Here is an 18934-nt window from a genome sequence, read left to right on the forward strand (position 1 = left end):
ATATAATAAAATATATTTTAAGAGTCGAGGTAATTTAAAGATGTATTTTCGGTTGAAACACAAAAAATGAAGGTCAAAATATTCTAAATTTAAATTGGCCATATCAAAGTAATATTAAAGTTATTCACTTTAAGTCAAAAATTCGAGCCAAAAACAACAAGTTTACGTAATTAACCGGTAAATTAATTTGATTACATTTCATCTGGAAAATCGTCGCGAGAAAGTAAACAAAGATTTTAAACCACGAGTATGCTGCTAATTAGGATTGTTTATAACTCGTCACTACTCGTCAAATACTATGGAAATACATATTAGGCAAATTTATGATTTGGCTTAAAATTATGAGAAACCCCTAATAAAACACAAAATTATGATGGACAAATCATCGACCCACAATCCACGAAAAGCCCTTCTTCTGGATTTCCATTTCCATTTCTGAATTACAATTTGTTAAAACACAATCACAGTGTGATAGCCTTTCTGAATCTCATTTTGTACATGCTCTGAAACATGTAGACAACTATTGAAATTGTGTAATTACTACAGAATTTTTTTATCCAAGCTACTGAAATCAATTATAGCAAGTTGAGAACTCTGAACTCATAAGATTTGAACTTACTTGGAAATATCTCAGGATAAACCAGCTGGTTAGGACACAATGGAAGACACCCACAATGAACAGCTTCAAGCCTAAAAAAACAATGAAGAACAAAATTAAATTTAACTTCTTTATTTAATAATTTCACCAGTAAACTCACTGGGTAGGGTACATTAAACTTTGTCTTATAACAGTCAAATTTAACGCTTTAATTGTTTTATTATTACATCAGATTTCATTATTGGTCACTTTTTTTAAAAAGATATTCAAAAATATACTATTAGTTCAATACAGGTGCACTGAAATGATTTTTGGAGTGGGTTTTGGATTTTAAGTGAAATTGAGGGTGAGGGATGGTTCCAAGTTCTGGAAAGGTTGGATATGTAATCTCGAGCAAAAGGGCTGTTTAAGATGTTTTGTTAGTTGATCATCATATTATAATAGCACTAAGCCAAAGTTTGTTCCTGTATCTCCTCCTAAACTGCAAGTCCGATAATAGCTGTTCTCCAGTCGGAACTAGTACTAACATGCTTTTGAAGCTTTACAAAAGAAGACAATTCCCCAGACGACAATAAAATGCATAAATGTACAAAAATATGACAGAAAATAAGCGACTAGGGGACATTAAAAAATATTAAACAGTAACATAATAAACGTCTATAAATTTAAATATTTACACAAACAAAACAAGAATGAAGAAACAGTAAACAGTATGTATATTTAAATATATTAACAAGATTCTGTTTTCTTTTTCATTTGTGACTGCATGCTTCAAAGGTTCATTTTACAGTGCACACTACATTCATTGACTCTTCAATTTTGTTTTTTTAATTTATTTATTTAATCTTTCTTTATTCTGAAATACACTTTCAATACAATGTACTGATTTCCAAAGTGGTTCAGTTCTTAACTACATAAATATAAACAAAATACAGTATATAAATGGACAAAAGAAAATATAAAATTAAACCTAAAATTATCAAAATCAAATTAACACAATTAAAGTAAGTACATTTAAAGGTAAAAACAGAAATAATTGAGATTTTTAAACAAGATAAAAGAAGTTTTGCTGGCTTTTAGAATTAATGAAAACAAAATAGACACTCAAATATTGATTTAAGAATCAATAGGAACAACTTTATCTTATAATGCTATATACTGTATATCCATTTCTAGATCATATATACCACATTGTACTGTATTACTTATTGATTCCTAACTAGACAATGCCATTGGACAAGTCAACATCTAAAGTTAAAACATGTCAGGTGGTTGGTTTTTTTTGCTCAAGTTGTCATCAAGCCAGCAGAGGTGAGGAGAGTGCAGTGTATTAAGTAATATTGTGGTAGCTATGTGAAAACAACATATGGAAAATTAATTCAGGTTAACCTTAATTTTCAAACAAGATACTAAATTATGCAGATGCTATTATTCTACATGCAGAGAGCGTGTTTTAAATAACAAGATCTAAGAATAGAGACAAGTGGAAGACAAACATTACAATATATTTGAATTTGCATCACCATATAATACTATATAATATTATAAAGATTGAAAGAGGAAAATTCAGTAAAGGACAATAATCCTTTATATGTTTACATTTTATGTCATTTAATAGCATCACCATATAATATAATAAAATAGATTTTAAGAGTCAAGGTAATTCAATATTACTTACTTGTTTGCATAGCTATCCCCATTATTGGGGACATTTCGCCGTCATTGACATTATGTTGACATAGCACAACAATGAGAGACATTAATTTTGATGAGAAGGTCATGGAACACTAATTAATTAAAAGAACTAAAAACCTGAGACCTGTAACCCTAGGTAGAGACCCTGACGAGTACTCTCCCTCCAGGTCAAAGGGATCCCGAAACTCATAGGTGGGCAGAAGCGCTCATCTCCCTGTTCAGGACTATTCCTGATGATTACCCAGCCAATTTATATTGGAATATTTAATTACTTATTTCATGTAATTACTACAGAAAACTAAGGAAATCAATTGTAGAAAGTTGAGAACTCTGAACACAGAATCAGGTCACTTAGAGGTCAAGACAGCATTCCAAAAATGATTATCGAACGGGTGATAAGTACAATATTCTTGCTCCTGTTTCTACCTCATGCACGCCGCTTCTGCGAAGCAAGCTTGAGCCACCCTTTTATCATTTTTCCAATCACCAAATACAATGCTAGGTTAGCATACATTTCTTACTAGGCCTAGGCTATAAATAACTAGAGAAACTTGAACCATGAAAACACTAAATTTGTTAAAAATTTATATATAAAAAAAATGTTATAATCCAGCTACAGTAGGCTACATGGTTAATTCAATTTTACATCTTAAAAAAGTAAATAATTATGTACAGTATTAACAATGATAAACCCTGGGATGTTTATAAATAAAACTTAAGAATCGCTCAAGCAAAAAGTACCGCTCCTTATTTAATCCAAACAAAAACTACTAACTACCATTGCTAGTATATAACTAGCAAAATGTGCAACCCAACTGGCAAGATATTTTTGTTGATAAATTATTTTTTAAACATGTTTTATGCATATAGAATATAAAAGTGCATTATTGCATTAATAAAAAGCATTTTTTACTGAAAAAAAAGTCTGACTTGTTTTTATAGCAGTCAAATACTGTATTTGACCATTTGAAGAGAAAATCATGTTTTTTTGTCACGATTTATGTTATAAATTATTTATTTGGTACAAGACATAATTATCAGAATACCATTAAACTTAACTGGTCAAATATTGTGATTACTTTAATGACCATCTATTTCAGATAACTATTGGGGCCTATACTATCGTATATTTATTAAATGTTTGACTTTGACCCTATAAAGTTCTGCGGTGTGACGTCACAACGATAGATGGCGCTGCATGGTTGCTAGCCAATCAAAAAATGCGTTCAATGCTACTATGTTGATAAACTGTATAGATCTGTATTTCTATCAAATTATGTATCTTAGCTTGATTTTTTTTAAACTTAAACTCTAGTTGAAGAATAAATAGATTATTAAAAACAAATGTTTAGTGATCTTTTGAAATTTTAGATTGTTGTTATTGAAAATTATTAAGTTTTAAAATGACTACTTCAATAAAGCCTATATCAAACCATTGGTGACCTTGGAGTCACTCAGGCAGGTTGAACGCATTTTTTGGTTGGCTAGCAACCACGCAGCGCCACCTACTGTTGTGACGTCAGCATCGCAGAACTCTATGTCAACTGATAAAATGATGTGTGTCCTCTTTTGCTTTAAGTTATGATTTAATGATAATTTCTTTAATTTATTTAATAATAATTAAAAAACTATAACTCCATGCATTTGATGGTTCAATTTGATAGGCTATTAGAAAAAAAGCATCAAGTTTGTTCAGACATTGTTATGTAATTACACCTTATTATTACTAACACCTTTTTGATTGGTGCAGACAAAGTTCTATTGTATTTTACTTGGATGGAACATCTATAATACGCACATCAGAAGATGAAAACGTACAGTAGTTCCTTGTTACTACAAATAAGGTGTACAACAAGTTGCATTTGAAGGCACATCATACAGTTTATTTTGTCAATACGTATTTACAAAACATCGCAATGCATATGTTTGCAACTTTGGTTGTCATTCTTAATCTTCTGCCTATTGTCGTTCTTTCGACCAATTCATTCTATACAGTTATCCAGGGGCAGGCTCTTGAGGGTTGGAGTTATGAGTTGAAGAATATAACCCGTGTAAATTGTTTGCTGGAATGTTCCAAGAAATCTGATTGTTTGTCGGTCAACTATAACCAGAAAGATCGTGTTTGTCAAATCAGTAAGCAAATACTAGAAGAAGCATCAGTTGAAAACAACGTAATTCAAAAGCCGGAGTTTTGTTACATCGAAAGGGTGAGTTAAATTTTCTGATTTAGTGTACTGATGGAACTTATGTAGTGTATTAAAAAAAACTTGGTTTCGGGGAAACGCCTATTAGTAGGAAATTTCTTTGGCTCCTGAAAGTGTTTTCTTTACTTTGGTGATCTGTTGTATCTAGGGTTCTGTTTTAAATTGATAGCTGGAATTTAAAACAAATTGTATACAGATTAAGCAACACCATAGCAATTAAATTTACAGAGTGAAGTATTAATGTAAAAATTATTGGACCTCCCCAAAATGTATTTAGTACATAAAAGTAATGAACTAAAATGTTATGAAGAATCACTTAAATCCAAATATAAATTAAATCCATATATAAAATAGAAAAATATTTCTATCAATATATAAAGAGAGTCAAGTATCAATTTATTTTACCATTTAAAATTCATAAAGGATAAATAACAAATGCTGGTATGGATTTTTCCTAGGACTAAGCCTAGTATAGTTTAAAAGGGCACTTCAAGAAATGGCGAGTTTGTTCATATTCAAATATTTTATTAAAATTGTTCGTTCATTAATTTCATATTCATAAATAATTTTTATTTAAAAATTCATAATTGTCACTTCTGAGAAATTTTGGTGGCGTTTTTTCCTCATTTTAGTGTTTACTGAAATAATGATTCCAAAATCTGAATATTTAAAACTTACTTTTCAACTGTTCTTAGGGATATTAAATTGCAATAGATTTAAACAAGTTTTTTTTTCACTTGGTAGATTTCATTCTTTGTGAACCTTTATAAATCAGATGCAAAATAATTAAGACAAAAAAAAGAGAGATTGAATTTAATAGAAATAATATTAAATTCAAGCAAGGATAGAAGAAAATTTCAGTTTCAACTTGGATCCACTAAGAAATTCAGACGTCAAATGCCAATGTCAATTAAAGATTCGCCTTAAATGTGTTAATAGCTTGAAGATTTGTTTATACGAAACATAACTTTTAAATTAATGATGTTTTTTAAAATAAATGAATTAAACAAAGGTTGAATAATATTTTGATTTGTAATAAAAGAATAAACTGATGTAATTTTATTTTTGTCAATAGCAAAATTATACAATTTGTTAACCTGGACAAAAGTGTCCTGTCCACGACGTTGGAAAATCCCGTCTGTAACAACATATAAATCATATTAATTAATAAAGTCATCTAAAACAACTATCTGGAAACATCATAATACAAAACAAATTTTAAAATTTCTTTTAAATGAGGAGAAATATTACAATACGTAAACCTTCTTAAAAGTCATGTCCATTGCCTGTCTGTGACGCATACAATTTTAATAATTTTTTTGTACAGTCTTATAAATTTGTTTGACTTTCATAATTAACATTCATGGCCATATATGTTATGTTTTTTACTTGAATCCTGTATTATTTTTTATTTCTAAGATATGGCTAGTTATATTCTCAAAAATGTCACGTCCATAACAAAAATATATACTTTGGAATGCCCCCATGTTAGTGTTTCATCTATAATTACGCCCAAATAATTTTGAATGGGAAACCTGTGAAATAGCAATATTGTCAATCAAAATTTGAATATTGTTATGTGTTGTCTACTACACATGGTATAAGTATATTGAGTGATAAGTTATTAGATTTGAGCAAAGAAGAAACTTAGTAAAAAGGTTCATCTGGATCTCTGTATACTGTAGTATTCAAATTTTTTATTCTTTTGGATCATCCAAAAGAAAAAATTATTGAAAGAAGAAACTTTATTTAGTTCTTGATTTACTGTCATGGTGAGATGTTTAATATTTTTTTTTTTTTTTTTTTATTTTATTTCCAAACCCAACCAACAGCAAAAAAAATTCGGCAATAACAGGAGGGCCCAAAAGTCATAAATTTATAAATTCTCGATCAGAATACATTTCTACGCATGCATGATGCGTGACTGTGTAGTGGACGCATGATCAAAAATAATGTCTTTGGTTGTGACTTCAAACTAGCATATCTACACTAATTGGCCAATGTGATGCACCTACATTATCGTGTGGTCACTCTCCATGGAAAGTTCACTATTTCAACTACTGTAAAATTCTGTTCCTCTCTCTCTCTCTCACCAAGAAAACTAGTTTATAATTATTAAATTACTGTAATAGCGGCATTCTATATCATGTCATTATGTTAATTATTTTATATTTCCTTTTTCTTCATGTCCTGGCCGCTGATTCCAAAACGAGTAAGTATACAATTTATTATTAAATAAATTTATTTCTCATATGGAGGTTTACATTTATTATTAGTGATTGACTGCTGGTAGTGACATTTTGTTGCTGAATCTGCCTATAGGAAATGTTCTCTTTCATATTCCTAAAGTACTTGTATTGTCGACCTACTATAAAATCAATCTTATAACCAAATGGACGTTTCACTCAATGTATAGGCTTATCTGAATGTTATATCTAATATGTGATCTTCAAACTTTGTAATTTTAGAGTGTTTTATGAGGGAGTGTAGTAACATTTTACAAAATAATCCTTCTGCTGTGAGTGGTGAATATGTGATACAGCCAAATGATGGAGGACCACAGTTTACTGTGTACTGTGAGATGAGGAGTGATGCAGGATGGACAGTAAGTATCAGTAACAATTTATGTAAATATATCTGAAAGAGCAAATCCAACATCTACAGTATAACACACTAGCTTATTACTTGAAAAAAATAGAATTTTGCTTGTATCCTTGAAAGACACTTAAAATTCATTTGAAGATATCAGGAGTAAATCTAACATCATTGCAACAGCTTGTTAATTCATTACTAAAACACACATCACAATACCTTACTGTAATAAGATAAAGAGACACCAGCTAAACCCTGAATATAGAGAACGATGGCATGATTTGGGAGAGAATCCTTGCCAGAAGTAAGTACTTTACAGGCTGATATAATAGCATACATGCCAACACTCCCATTTTGGCCAGGAGACTCTCATATTTTAGACTCCCAGCCTAACATTGTTCTCCTGTTTTTCCACATTTTCTTCCGGATTACAAAGATAACTGAATTTTGATGTATGTTCTTTTCTGCATTAAAATACAACTAAAAGGCTTACACACAAGCAAATTGACGATATTTAAGCCATTGTACGACCATCTCGGCCATAATTTTTTTGTTTATGAACGGTAAGGGGATTCAGTATTTCATATGACGTCACACCCTGCACTCCTTACGTCTCAAAAATAGATAGAGGGCGAAGTTGCCCTAAAAAAAACTACCTCCCGTTTTTTTAACTTCAGATGTTGGAATAAATGAAATAGGGAGCTTTCGCACGAGCATGTAAAATTTAACGAATGACGTCAACATTCTAATCATTTGCACAACATAGTTAAGCAAAAAGTTGCGTTAACATACTTGTTTATTTTAATTTCGCTTTGATGCAAAGTGTTGAACGCATATGCCGCTCACATTAAAACAAATCATGGAATACTGTGGGCCTAGAGACTAGGCCTAGCTAGGAATGTTTAAAAATGTTGTGGATAAATAGCTTAATACAATAAACAAGTCCTAATAATATTTGGCTTTATTAATGTATAAACATAACTTTGGATTTACCAATTGTTCAACAGAAATTAATGATTCTTCCACATTTTTCACTGATGCGATTTTTCAGAAATAGGATTCTTGACCCACACTCACTATACATGCGCACATGCAGATCGTTTTGTTTACAAAGTGCGCGGAGGTTACGCATTACATGTTGGGAAATAGCGTTAAAGGTAACGTTTATGTACTCCTGCGAAAGCTCCCTAATGATGTGTTTTTTTTTTTTGTTTTTTTTTTTTTACCATATTTAAAGAGGGTGATCCATCCAGCAATTGCTGATCTTTAGGGACCCTCAGAGGTTCACAAGATGCTCTACATAAACAAAGTCTTATTACAAGTCTTTGGGAGTGGAGTTGTAATTTTGTCCTTAGAAAAAAATCCTGACATGTGACGGGACTTGAACCCAGGACCCTTGGAGTGGTAGCCAAGCATCATAACCACCAAGCCACAACTCCACTCCAAGTTGCCTGAAGGTCACATGTAAAACCAACAAAACTGTAATGTTCTAAACATAATGCAAGAACGATCACACTAAATGTTTAAAAACTTGCATAATTATTGTAAAATGAGTATAATTGTAGAAAATGAGGAACATCAAAATTAAATTGTAAAATATTGACGTACCTTAATCTTAATATTACTGGTCAGATTCTTAATTCATTTATTTTGATTTACTCCAGTTGATGGGCTTGCCATCACTGTTTTAGTAAAGTAGAGTATAGAATAATATCTTTTCATTATCAGGTGATACAGAGAAGACAAGATGGATCAGTTGATTTCTACCGAAATTGGGCAGAATACAAAGAGGGTTTTGGAAATGTGAACACAGAGTTCTGGCTTGGTAATGAACAGATCAACCGTATAACATCTGATGGTAGTTTTGAGCTATTAGTAGAGATGACTGATCACTTGGATGTAACCAAGTTTGCAAGATATTCTCACTTTGGTATTGATACTGAGGACTCCAAATATACATTGACAGTCAGTGGATACACAGGGACGGCAGGTTAGTATATCTTCAATCAATTTTTACACTAAAAACACATTTCAATTAAACAAAGAATCAACATTTTTTTGCAGGCCTTATACACCCTTTGTACCTTGTAGCAAAAATAATCAATGAATAAATATCGCATTTAAAGGATAATAAAAATAATTCTCAAAAAATTTCATCTGGTTTCAAATATATATTAAATAAATCAATGTTAAATTTTTGGTTAAACCAGTTGACAAGTACTTACTTGCTACGTTTCAGCTACTTTCAGTAGCCTTGATCACGCAAATGACGTTGACATGATGTTCTGTCATTCGTCATAGTTCGGTGAATTGCGCCATCTCTCGTCTGATGTTCAGCTTTCTGCTGGTGTCCCCCTTTGGATGCTCGAGGAACAATATCCGGAACTTCATACAGAAATGTCAAGAGTCAGAGTTTATCAAAACAAAGGAACGACATGTAAACAAACTCTCATGGTGGGAAGAAAAGGCGAAGAAACTAAGAAATAACATCAACAACAAAATAGATTTGAACGGCACGATATTGAAAGAAAAATGGGTAGTAAATTTGTCATACAGGAATCTATCACCGATCGAGCACGACATACTAGAAAAAGGCCTGAATTTTGCGATTGCCAAAGAAACGCTACCCATCCAGAATGTGATCGTAGCCACTGAAGTAGCCTGTGAACAAATAACTGAAGCGGAAAGAGATATTGTACGAGGTAAGGTTACTAGCATTTTAAAAACCACCAAACCACCACAAACAAATATCACAAAAGAGCAACATTCAGCCATACATAGCCTAAAAAAAGACAAAAACATCATGATCTTACCGGCAGATAAAGGCAGAGCTACGGTGATCATGAACACCCCTGATTACAAACGTAAGGTAAACACCATGATGAAAGATGGGGATGTGTACGAAAAACTTTAAAAGGATCCTACAAAGAAATACAAGAGAAACCTTGTGGAAATCTTAAACAGATTACTAGAAGAAAAGAAAATAACATATCAATGGAAAACCAAACTCTTCCCCACTGCAGAAATCATCCCACGATTATACTGCACACCTAAAATCCACAAACAGAACAATCCATTACGCCCAATCGTAGACAATATTAACACAATATACTACGAAGTCTCCAAATTGCTCTCAAAATTATTATCACCGTTGGTTGGAAACACAGAATTCCATGTGGAAAATTCTAAACAATTAGCAGTCAACATAAAAGCACTGAACAACATAGACATAGGAAAACACACACTTGTATCCTTTGATGTTATATCTCTATTCACAAAGACACCTATAAAACCAACAATCAACATAACACACAACACTTTACTGAAAGAAACTAAGATCCTGGAACAAGTCCAAAGAAAATTAAACACCAATTTGAAAACGGAGGACATCATGGAGCTGTTAAGCCTAGTTCTTAACACAACATATTTCACATTCAATGGTGATATTTACAGACAAAAAGAGGGAATGGCAATGGGCAGTCCTGTCAGCCCCATAATGGCAAATATATTCATGGAAGACTTGGAACAATGTGCCACAGAAACAGCACCATCACATATCAAACCGATTTTCTGGCGCAGATATGTAGACGATGTCTTGGCAATTGTACCAATTGGATTTGAAGAAGAACTCCTCCAACATCTAAACACCATTGACCAGACAGGCCAAATAAAATTCACTATGGAGAACATGAAAAACAACACCATCCCTTTTCTCGATACTCTAATCACTATTCAAGACAATGGTAACATAAAAACATCAGTGTACAGAAAATCGACACACACAGACCAATACCTACACTTTCAATCAAATCATCCACTCGAACACAAACTTAGCATAGTCAACACCCTAGTGGACAGATGTGAATCCATCGTATCAACAGAAGAAGGACAAAAACAAGAAATGAGCCATATAAAAGCAGCTTTATCAACATGCGGATATCCAGACTGGAGTTTTAAAAGAGTTAAAGACAAAAGGGAACATAGAAAAGCAAACAAAGACAAAGAAATAACAACAGATAAAGAAAAACCCAGAATCAACATTGGTTTACCGTATGTCGAAGGGATGACTCAAAGGCTAAGAAGAACATTGAAACAGCACAATATAAATACATATATCACTCCCAAAAACAAATTAAGAGAAAGTCCCGTTCATCCCAAAGACAAGATTGACAAAGATCAACAGTGTGGTATAGTCTACCAAGTAGGTTGCCACAACTGCAAGAAGGTATACATAGGGGAAACAGGCAGAGCATTAAAAACAAGAATAATAGAACACAAAACAGACGTGGAAAAAAATACGGTAGGGACAAGAACCAGGAGCGATCGCCATTCACAATCTAAAATGCTACACAAATCAGCTTTCACAGATCACGCCACCATAGAAAATCACATACCGGATTTTGAAAATACAAAAATATTAGACAAAGAACAACACAACACTACAGTAGAAAAATAAAAGAAGCCATTTGGATAAGAAAAACAAATATGAACATCAACAGAGACCAGGGAGGACATGAACTGAGCCACATCTACGATGACTTAATAAAAAGGGACACCCGAGCATCCAAAGGGGGACACCAGCAGAAAGCTGAACATCAGACGAGAGATGGCGCAATTCACTGAACTATGACGAATGACAGAACATCATGTCAACGTCATTTGCGTGATCAAGGCTACTGAAAGTAGCTGAAACGTAGCAAGTAAGTACTTGTCAACTGGTTTAACCAAAAAGTTAACATTGATTTATTTAATAAAAATAATGTTAGAATTATGACTGCTTAAACACATTTAAATGATTAGGACATTGACTGCTGGGACATAATTTGAGACATGTACTGTACCTAAGCAGCAGTGGTGCCAGGATCTAAAGTCCACGGAAGCAACAGAGTTCTAGCGTAATTTGAGGTCTTCATCAAATTTAGGGGAGGCAACTTTTTTTCATGACACATGTAAAAAAGATACTGCGTGCAAATCCATTCTTTCAATTTAAAATTTAATGAAGTGACCTAAGAAAGAGCTTATTTATCATCCTATAGAAAATGGAATTCAAAATCAGGTACAAAAACGACCAACGACTTACATGTTCAGTTCTAATTAAAAAAACCCACTTTTAAGCACATTACACAAGGTCTGATGGCATGCGTTACTAGACTGGCGGAACAAACTGGCTTTCATTAATGTATGATTAAGCGTTCTACGACAAGTAGTTTACGAGATACCATTTTTGGCAATTTTTAACCAAAAATAAATGAAAATCAGTATTTTCTAAATTTATGATTTATGATAGGTTTATCACAAAAAAATTCTATTACAATGAATATAAACATTATCATTGGCTTTCATTTAATGTATGATTTAGCACTCTACTACAAGTAGTTTATGAGAAAGCATTTTTTTGTGATTTTTTCCAAAAAAAATAGTAAAATCAGTATTTTACATATACAAGCTCTAATTGTAATGCAAATTTAAAATTTCTTTTTGATATCCAATCCCATATAGTTAGGGCAGTTTTTGAAAAAAAATCAAGCATATGTTACAAAAATATATATTAAACTTAAAGATAAGACCAAAGAATTAATTTTTGATTTCAGAAAGAAGAAAAGTGTTATTGATAATATTGTATTAAACGACAAAAAGATAGAAACTGTAAAAGAACATAAATATTTAGGAACAACGGTAGATTGTGAATTAAACTGGAATGCAAATATTGTTAAAAAATCTAATCAACGGCTGCACCTTCTCAGAAAGCTGAACTCTTTCAAAGTGAATAATGATGTCCTTTTTTTGTTTCACCAGAGTGTTATTCTTAGTGTTGTAACTTTCACCTGTGTTGTTTGGTACAATAGTCTGAGTGCTAATAATAAAGAAACTTGACCGTATTATGAAAACTGCTAGTAAAATAATAGGAAGGAATGTCAATGTGTTTGACGCAGTTTACAGGCGCGATGATATTAGCCAAGTTAAGAAAATAATGGAAGATAACTCACACCTGTTGAATGATAAATATGTTGTTAATAAATCAGATAGAATTCGTCCTTTAATGTGCAATACCACTCGATGTAGGAAATCACTTGTCCACATCTCTATACATGTTTCCAACTCAACATTTCAAAGATAGTTTGTTTTTTTATTCATTCTGTAAACATAACTTTTTACTAAGATATTGTATTGATATTTTTTAATGTTTTATATATTGTATGTGTTCAAGGAAAACAAATTTCATGTTCGCCTTGTTGTGTTCATGACAATAAAGATTTATCTTATCTTATCTTATTTATTATTCATTAAAATAAAAACAATTTTACCAAAAAAAAAATTAGTTTATTACCTCCGCCAAGGAGGTTATATTTTCACCCATGTTTGTGTGTGTGTGTCTGTGAACAGCCTGGAGGCCACAGTTTTTAGCCGATTCTCACCAAATTTGGTCACAATGATCTATGCCCTAAAAGCTCGGACGAGTTCGAATTTGAGGGGAAAAGGTCATAGGTCAAGGTCACAACTAATAAAAAACTATTTTACTGCCTAGAGACCACAGTTTTTATCCGATTCTCACCAAACTTAGCCACAATGATCAATGACTCATCATATACTTGTGGGTCAGGGTCAAAGATCAAGGTCCACAAAAAAAAAAGAAATAAAAAAATAATAATAAAAAAAAAAAAACCTCAGCGGGACTTGAATCAGCGATCTCAACTGTGAGAGGCTGGATACATAACCATTACACCAAACGCTCATCCACAACTTTGTAGTGTGCAGTTAGCCTATTTACACTTAGAACTAATAAAAAAAAATTTTAAAAAAATAAAAATATTTTCCGTGGACATTTTATGTAGAGGAATTTTACAGTAGGCGGAGGTTTGTACTTTCGGAGTATCCTCTAGTTTTCCATATTTTTTGTCAAATAATGACTCAAATGACTTTTAATGACAATTAATGTGTAGTATGATTAATCAGCTTTACATTGAACCCAATTCCAAAACAATTGATGCATTTCATCAAATACTGTGCCTTAAAATAAAGATGTTTGTAAAATTACCTGAAAAAATAGATCATTGACCTCTGACCTGAAAGTGCATCACCAGAATCACTTAAGAATTGGGTTTTCAGATGTACCAAAGTATGTCTCACACAAAAATCATTTTAAGACAATGGTAAAATATGTGCACTAAATGGACTCTACTAGGGACCACTCCGACTTCAAAGTTGATAAATCTGGTGCACAAAATAAAGTTAAACAAATTGAAATTCAAAATAAAAATCATAGTGTGTGTATATACTCTAGTACAGTTTCATATAACTTGGGTTTTCTTTATTATTGAAATGCAGAGAAAAAGAAGAGAAAAACAAATATTTAAAAATGAATTTTAATTTAAGATTTATGAAGTAAACTAAAGATGATTTAATATTTTGTTTGTTTAGGTGACTCTTTGACATCATGGCACAATGGTCAACAATTTACAACGTACGATAGAGACAATGATAAGAGTAGTAGTGTTAACTGTGCTGAGTTCCACAAAGGTGCTTGGTGGCACAATGACTGTTATCTGTCAAACCTGAATGGGCTTTACCTTACACCAGGTACAAATGATTGGACAAGCATCAACTGGAAGCATTTCCATAATAATCACGACAGTCTCAAGAAGACAGTGATGATGGTTAAAAGAGCACCATAAGAGAGTTGTCATGATTTAGACCTGAACAGGCTTTACCTTACACCAGGTACAGCTGATTACAAGGCATCAACTGGGATCGCTATTTTGATCTTTTAAGACAACAGTGATGATGGTTAAAAGAGCACCATAACAAATCAGAATCTGTAATTATTGAATAATTTAGATTCCTCTTTGTTTCTTTTAAATATCATTTTGCCTTATCATTAAATAATTATTTTATTATAATAATCCAATATTAATAATCAAATATATTGTCATACCAACTGTGATTTGTTTAACATTTATTATATGGAATTTTTTATTTTGAATTTTAAATTAAAAATTTTTAAATAAATCTTAGAATGTATTAGTGTAAAAAATCACTTTCGGCTAAAACAAAATTTGCTAGACATTCAACCTATTAACACCTAGATGTTCTAAAAATAAAAATAAGGATATAGTCCTCTTTTGTTTAGCCTTTTACCTATTATACATTTGGCCTTATCATTAAATAATTATTTTTTTACTATAATAAAAGCTAGTTATTTAATCCAAATGTTACAACAAATATATTGTCAGATCAACTGTGATTTGTTTAAAATTTAATATATGGAATTTTTTATTTTGTATTTTAAATTATATAATAGTAACAATGAATGTTTTATTATTAATCATTTTTAAATATTATACCAAATAGTATATTCATGTCATTCTGTAAAAAAATATTTTTATTATTTAAAACTATGCTAATACATACATAATAGTAACATTATTATTATTGTTTTTTAATTAATAAAATCAAATTGATATATAATCATAAATCAGTATTTCCTATATTTTAATTAATGATATTCTAGTAGTTTTTAATCTAATTTTAGGAGTATTTTCAATAGTGTTTGTTGAAGTTTTTAAATTGTAATCTTGTTTTGAATTGATTAAAAATGAAATAAAAACAATGAATGTACCTGTAGGACTACTTATTATATTGGTTTGGATCAAAGAAATTAGTGACATAAGTAAGCACAAATCTGCCTTGTGTACATTTTAAAAAACCATCTTACAGAATCTTACGGTAGAGTGTAGGAGGTTACCCCAATGTACTGGTTCATTTCAGCTCCTGTCGTTTATGATAGGCATCTGGCTTCTGTGTGTCCGTAGAGGGCCTAATCGAACTGTTAAACAATAATCAACCAATAAAACTACTTACATTGCAACACCGTAAAACTCGTGATTGGCCGTTGATACAGCAACATCGCCCTCTATCAATACTTGATAGTAGTCCTCTTTTGATTGCTGATAACCCCAATGAACTATATGATCTTTCAGTCTCTCATAAGCATCAGTGAAAATATCTATATAAAAACAGGAAGATTCCACTTTGTGAATTAATATACTGAAAGATGAGGGCGTATCAATCTGATCTCTGCTGCGCATGCGTACAATTCAGAGACTAGTGCTGTTCCACCGTACCACACAGAGGATGTTAAAGAGTCACTATTCAATCAAATTTGAACAATACATTGATTTATTCTAGCTTCTTTGGGAATGTTAAACAGTGGCAGTACAAATAAATGATATTTAATGTTTTTAAATCGCAGACAATATTTTTTAACACTGCCCTCTACTGACTTTATAATTACCTGGAATTTCTGAGAAATTTTCCCCAAGAACAGAAATCCTGAAGTCTTCTCCACTATCTTTAAGTTTATAAAGTGTTCTAAAAAAAAGGTCAGGATTCTTGTCGTGTTCCCTACAAAATGAAAAAAAAAATGCTTCTGAATAAGTACCACTAATAAAAAAAAATGTGCATTGTTGGCTTATTCAGGTAAACTAGGCACAAAATAGTATAAATTATCTAAATCTAAGTACAGTATAGCAGTGTAAATAAGTACAGCAGTGTCAATAAGTATAGCAGTGTCAATAAGTATAGCAGTGTAAATAAGTATAGCCGTGTAAATAAGTATAGCAGTGTAAATAAGTATAGCAGTGTAAATAAGTATAGCAGTCAAATAAGTATAATAGTGTAAATAAGTACAGCAGTGTCAATAAGTATAGCAGTGTCACTAAGTATAGCAGTGTCACTAAGTATAGCAGTGTCAATAAGTATAGCACTCAAATACTGTAAGTATAGCAGACTAAATAAGTGCTACAGTCAAATAAGTATAGAAGTCTATTATAAGTGCTGCAGTCAAAACATGCACTAGGACTGTACCATCTATGAGCCCATACTATTTTTAATGGGGATGAGAATTGTGATAAAACTGAACCGCAGCTAACTGTCTGTTCTCCGGTGATACCCGATTTAGTAGACCTGTCTTTGGATTTTTTGACCACCTCCTGACTTTTATGCAATGACCTGGCCTGTTCCGCTAACGTCAGTCCTTCCATAACATCTGCTATTGGATCATTATGCGTAATGTCATATTTTATTTGTAGTTGAGGAAATTCTATTGGAAAATACAGCACTTTTGATTTTGGTCGTATCTTTTCAGCAAGGCCTTTAGGACGGAAGTCAGGCATAAGTTTTAAAAATGTCCCAATTGATGATAAGAAAGAATCCATGTTGTATTTTGAGTTGAATAAAACAATGTCAGCAGCTAAACTTAAAGAAAAATGCAAAATATTAAACATAAAATTAATTTTATACAGTATAAAGTTTCTCTTTGTATACAGGCTGCACATAAATATTGACCTTGTCTGGGCACAGAAGAATAAAGTATGCACTCATAATACAGAGAGCAACAGAGGGCGTGCTATTTATTTTTTTAGCCTACATTGAAGATAAAGATAACTCCAGATTAAAATAAGCATTTGCGACGTTTAAATTTACCATGTTATTATTTGATTATATCCATATTGAAAATCTCTGTCCTTTTGTTTTCGGACAGGGTAAACAAGCTGGTTTTCATGGAAGTAAACAATCTTAGTCAGCCTAGACAAATCAGGTCGCAGTGCTACCAACTCTGCTAAATTTAATACTGAGCTGGTAAACAAAATCCTAAAGGAAAAAAAAGTTATCAGTTAATAATAATCAATATAATATTGTTTATTACAGACCGCCCGAATCTCTTGATAATCGCGGGAGGTTCCCAATATTACGAGTCATCTCTCACCTCCTGCAAATAAGGACAATTTTTCCAGATTATTATTACATGGAAAAAACATCTAAATGAATGATTTAAAATTTAGGTTACTACTACTCTACTAGTAGCCCCTATTTTTAAATATAGGTAACAAATTTTCCCAGTTTGCAGAGTCTGGTAAGCTCCATTGTTTACTATTGTAGTATCGACACCAGGGGGGTGGCCAATGAATGAATGAATACCTACCGTCTGCGGGCGCAAATGATCTAACGCATGACGTATGGACGTCTGGGGCATACGCAGACTGTTGGCAGAAAACTGAAATCGGGGCAGTTTAGCCACGGAATTTGCCGTGGTGACAAGATAGACGGCTATAAAAAGCAAGTACTAAATTATTGATACGGAATATGGATTTGCCCCAAGTGGGAAAGAATTTCCCAGATAGGTGAGTATCTGATGTATTTTTGCATAATTATAGCATATACAGTAGGGTAAATACAATACTATTAATTATGCAAATGCTGATTGTTTTTAATAGCGCCCTCTATTATAGTCTGACTTTTCCAACTTTTATGGTAACGTCTATTGTTTAGGTATCTTTTAAAATTTCCCTCGATTTTCACTTTTTCAAGAAAGGGTATTGATAAAAAAATTAAGGTTATGACCTCTGCTGTCAAAATATAATGCTCAACTCTTAACCTGTATTCTTGGCTTGGTGCAATTACTTCGGAAAAATATAGAGCTGACGTCCGTGCTCTCCAATGCCACTTCTTCCCTGGCAAAGTGTATTTGACAGCGCATCCTTCTAGGCCTTTCTCAAGAGTGTCGATCAACTGAGAGTGGGAGCCAGCGTAGAACGCCTCGATCAACAATACCCTTGACATCTTTTTACTACTTTCGTGTCATAGAAAGATCCTCAGTTATTATAAAGATGTATTTTGATAATGTATAGTAGCAAATAGATGTACTGTATATATATCATTATATGGTGTAAAAAAATTAAACAGAGAAATAAAAAAAAATGATCTGAATAAAAAATGGATTTGATTAAAAAAAATATTAATAAACTTGTGATAGGCCTACTGAACTGTGTTTGTAGGCTGAGCTAGC

The 18934-nt window shown here is 32.1% G+C and overlaps 2 protein-coding genes across 5 annotated transcripts in view; one reads left to right on the plus strand and one right to left on the minus strand.

The window, feature by feature from the left end:
* Positions 1 to 18725, minus strand: part of LOC144839847 (tRNA-queuosine alpha-mannosyltransferase-like) — a 39589-nt gene extending 20864 nt beyond the window's left edge. For 2 of the 4 annotated variants that reach the window (XM_078695405.1, XM_078695404.1), the window contains exons 1-6: positions 18524 to 18725; positions 17572 to 17739; positions 16954 to 17343; positions 16382 to 16491; positions 15949 to 16093; positions 620 to 690 (exon numbers count right to left, since the gene is read on the minus strand). In XM_078695405.1, coding sequence (XP_078551531.1) covers positions 620 to 690; positions 15949 to 16093; positions 16382 to 16491; positions 16954 to 17343; positions 17572 to 17739; positions 18524 to 18708 — 1069 coding nt within the window. In that variant the 5' untranslated portion in view covers positions 18709 to 18725. Of the gene's footprint in view, positions 1 to 310; positions 504 to 619; positions 691 to 15948; positions 16094 to 16381; positions 16492 to 16953; positions 17344 to 17571; positions 17740 to 18523 lie in introns of those variants that run through there. The other 2 variants (XM_078695407.1, XM_078695406.1) reach the window with 2 other exon arrangements.
* LOC144841228 (fibrinogen-like protein A) lies at positions 4126 to 9084 on the plus strand. The gene is made up of 3 exons (XM_078697485.1): positions 4126 to 4500; positions 6968 to 7102; positions 8818 to 9084. Exons 1-3 carry the CDS (start codon positions 4210 to 4212, stop codon positions 9082 to 9084), a joined length of 693 nt encoding a protein of 230 aa, XP_078553611.1. The 5' UTR covers positions 4126 to 4209.
* Positions 18726 to 18934: the final 209 nt, after the last annotated feature.

The sequence above is a fragment of the Antedon bifida genome, chromosome 4 (assembly GCF_963402885.1).
Source record: "Antedon bifida chromosome 4, ecAntBifi1.1, whole genome shotgun sequence".
Classification (NCBI taxonomy): domain Eukaryota; kingdom Metazoa; phylum Echinodermata; class Crinoidea; order Comatulida; family Antedonidae; genus Antedon; species Antedon bifida.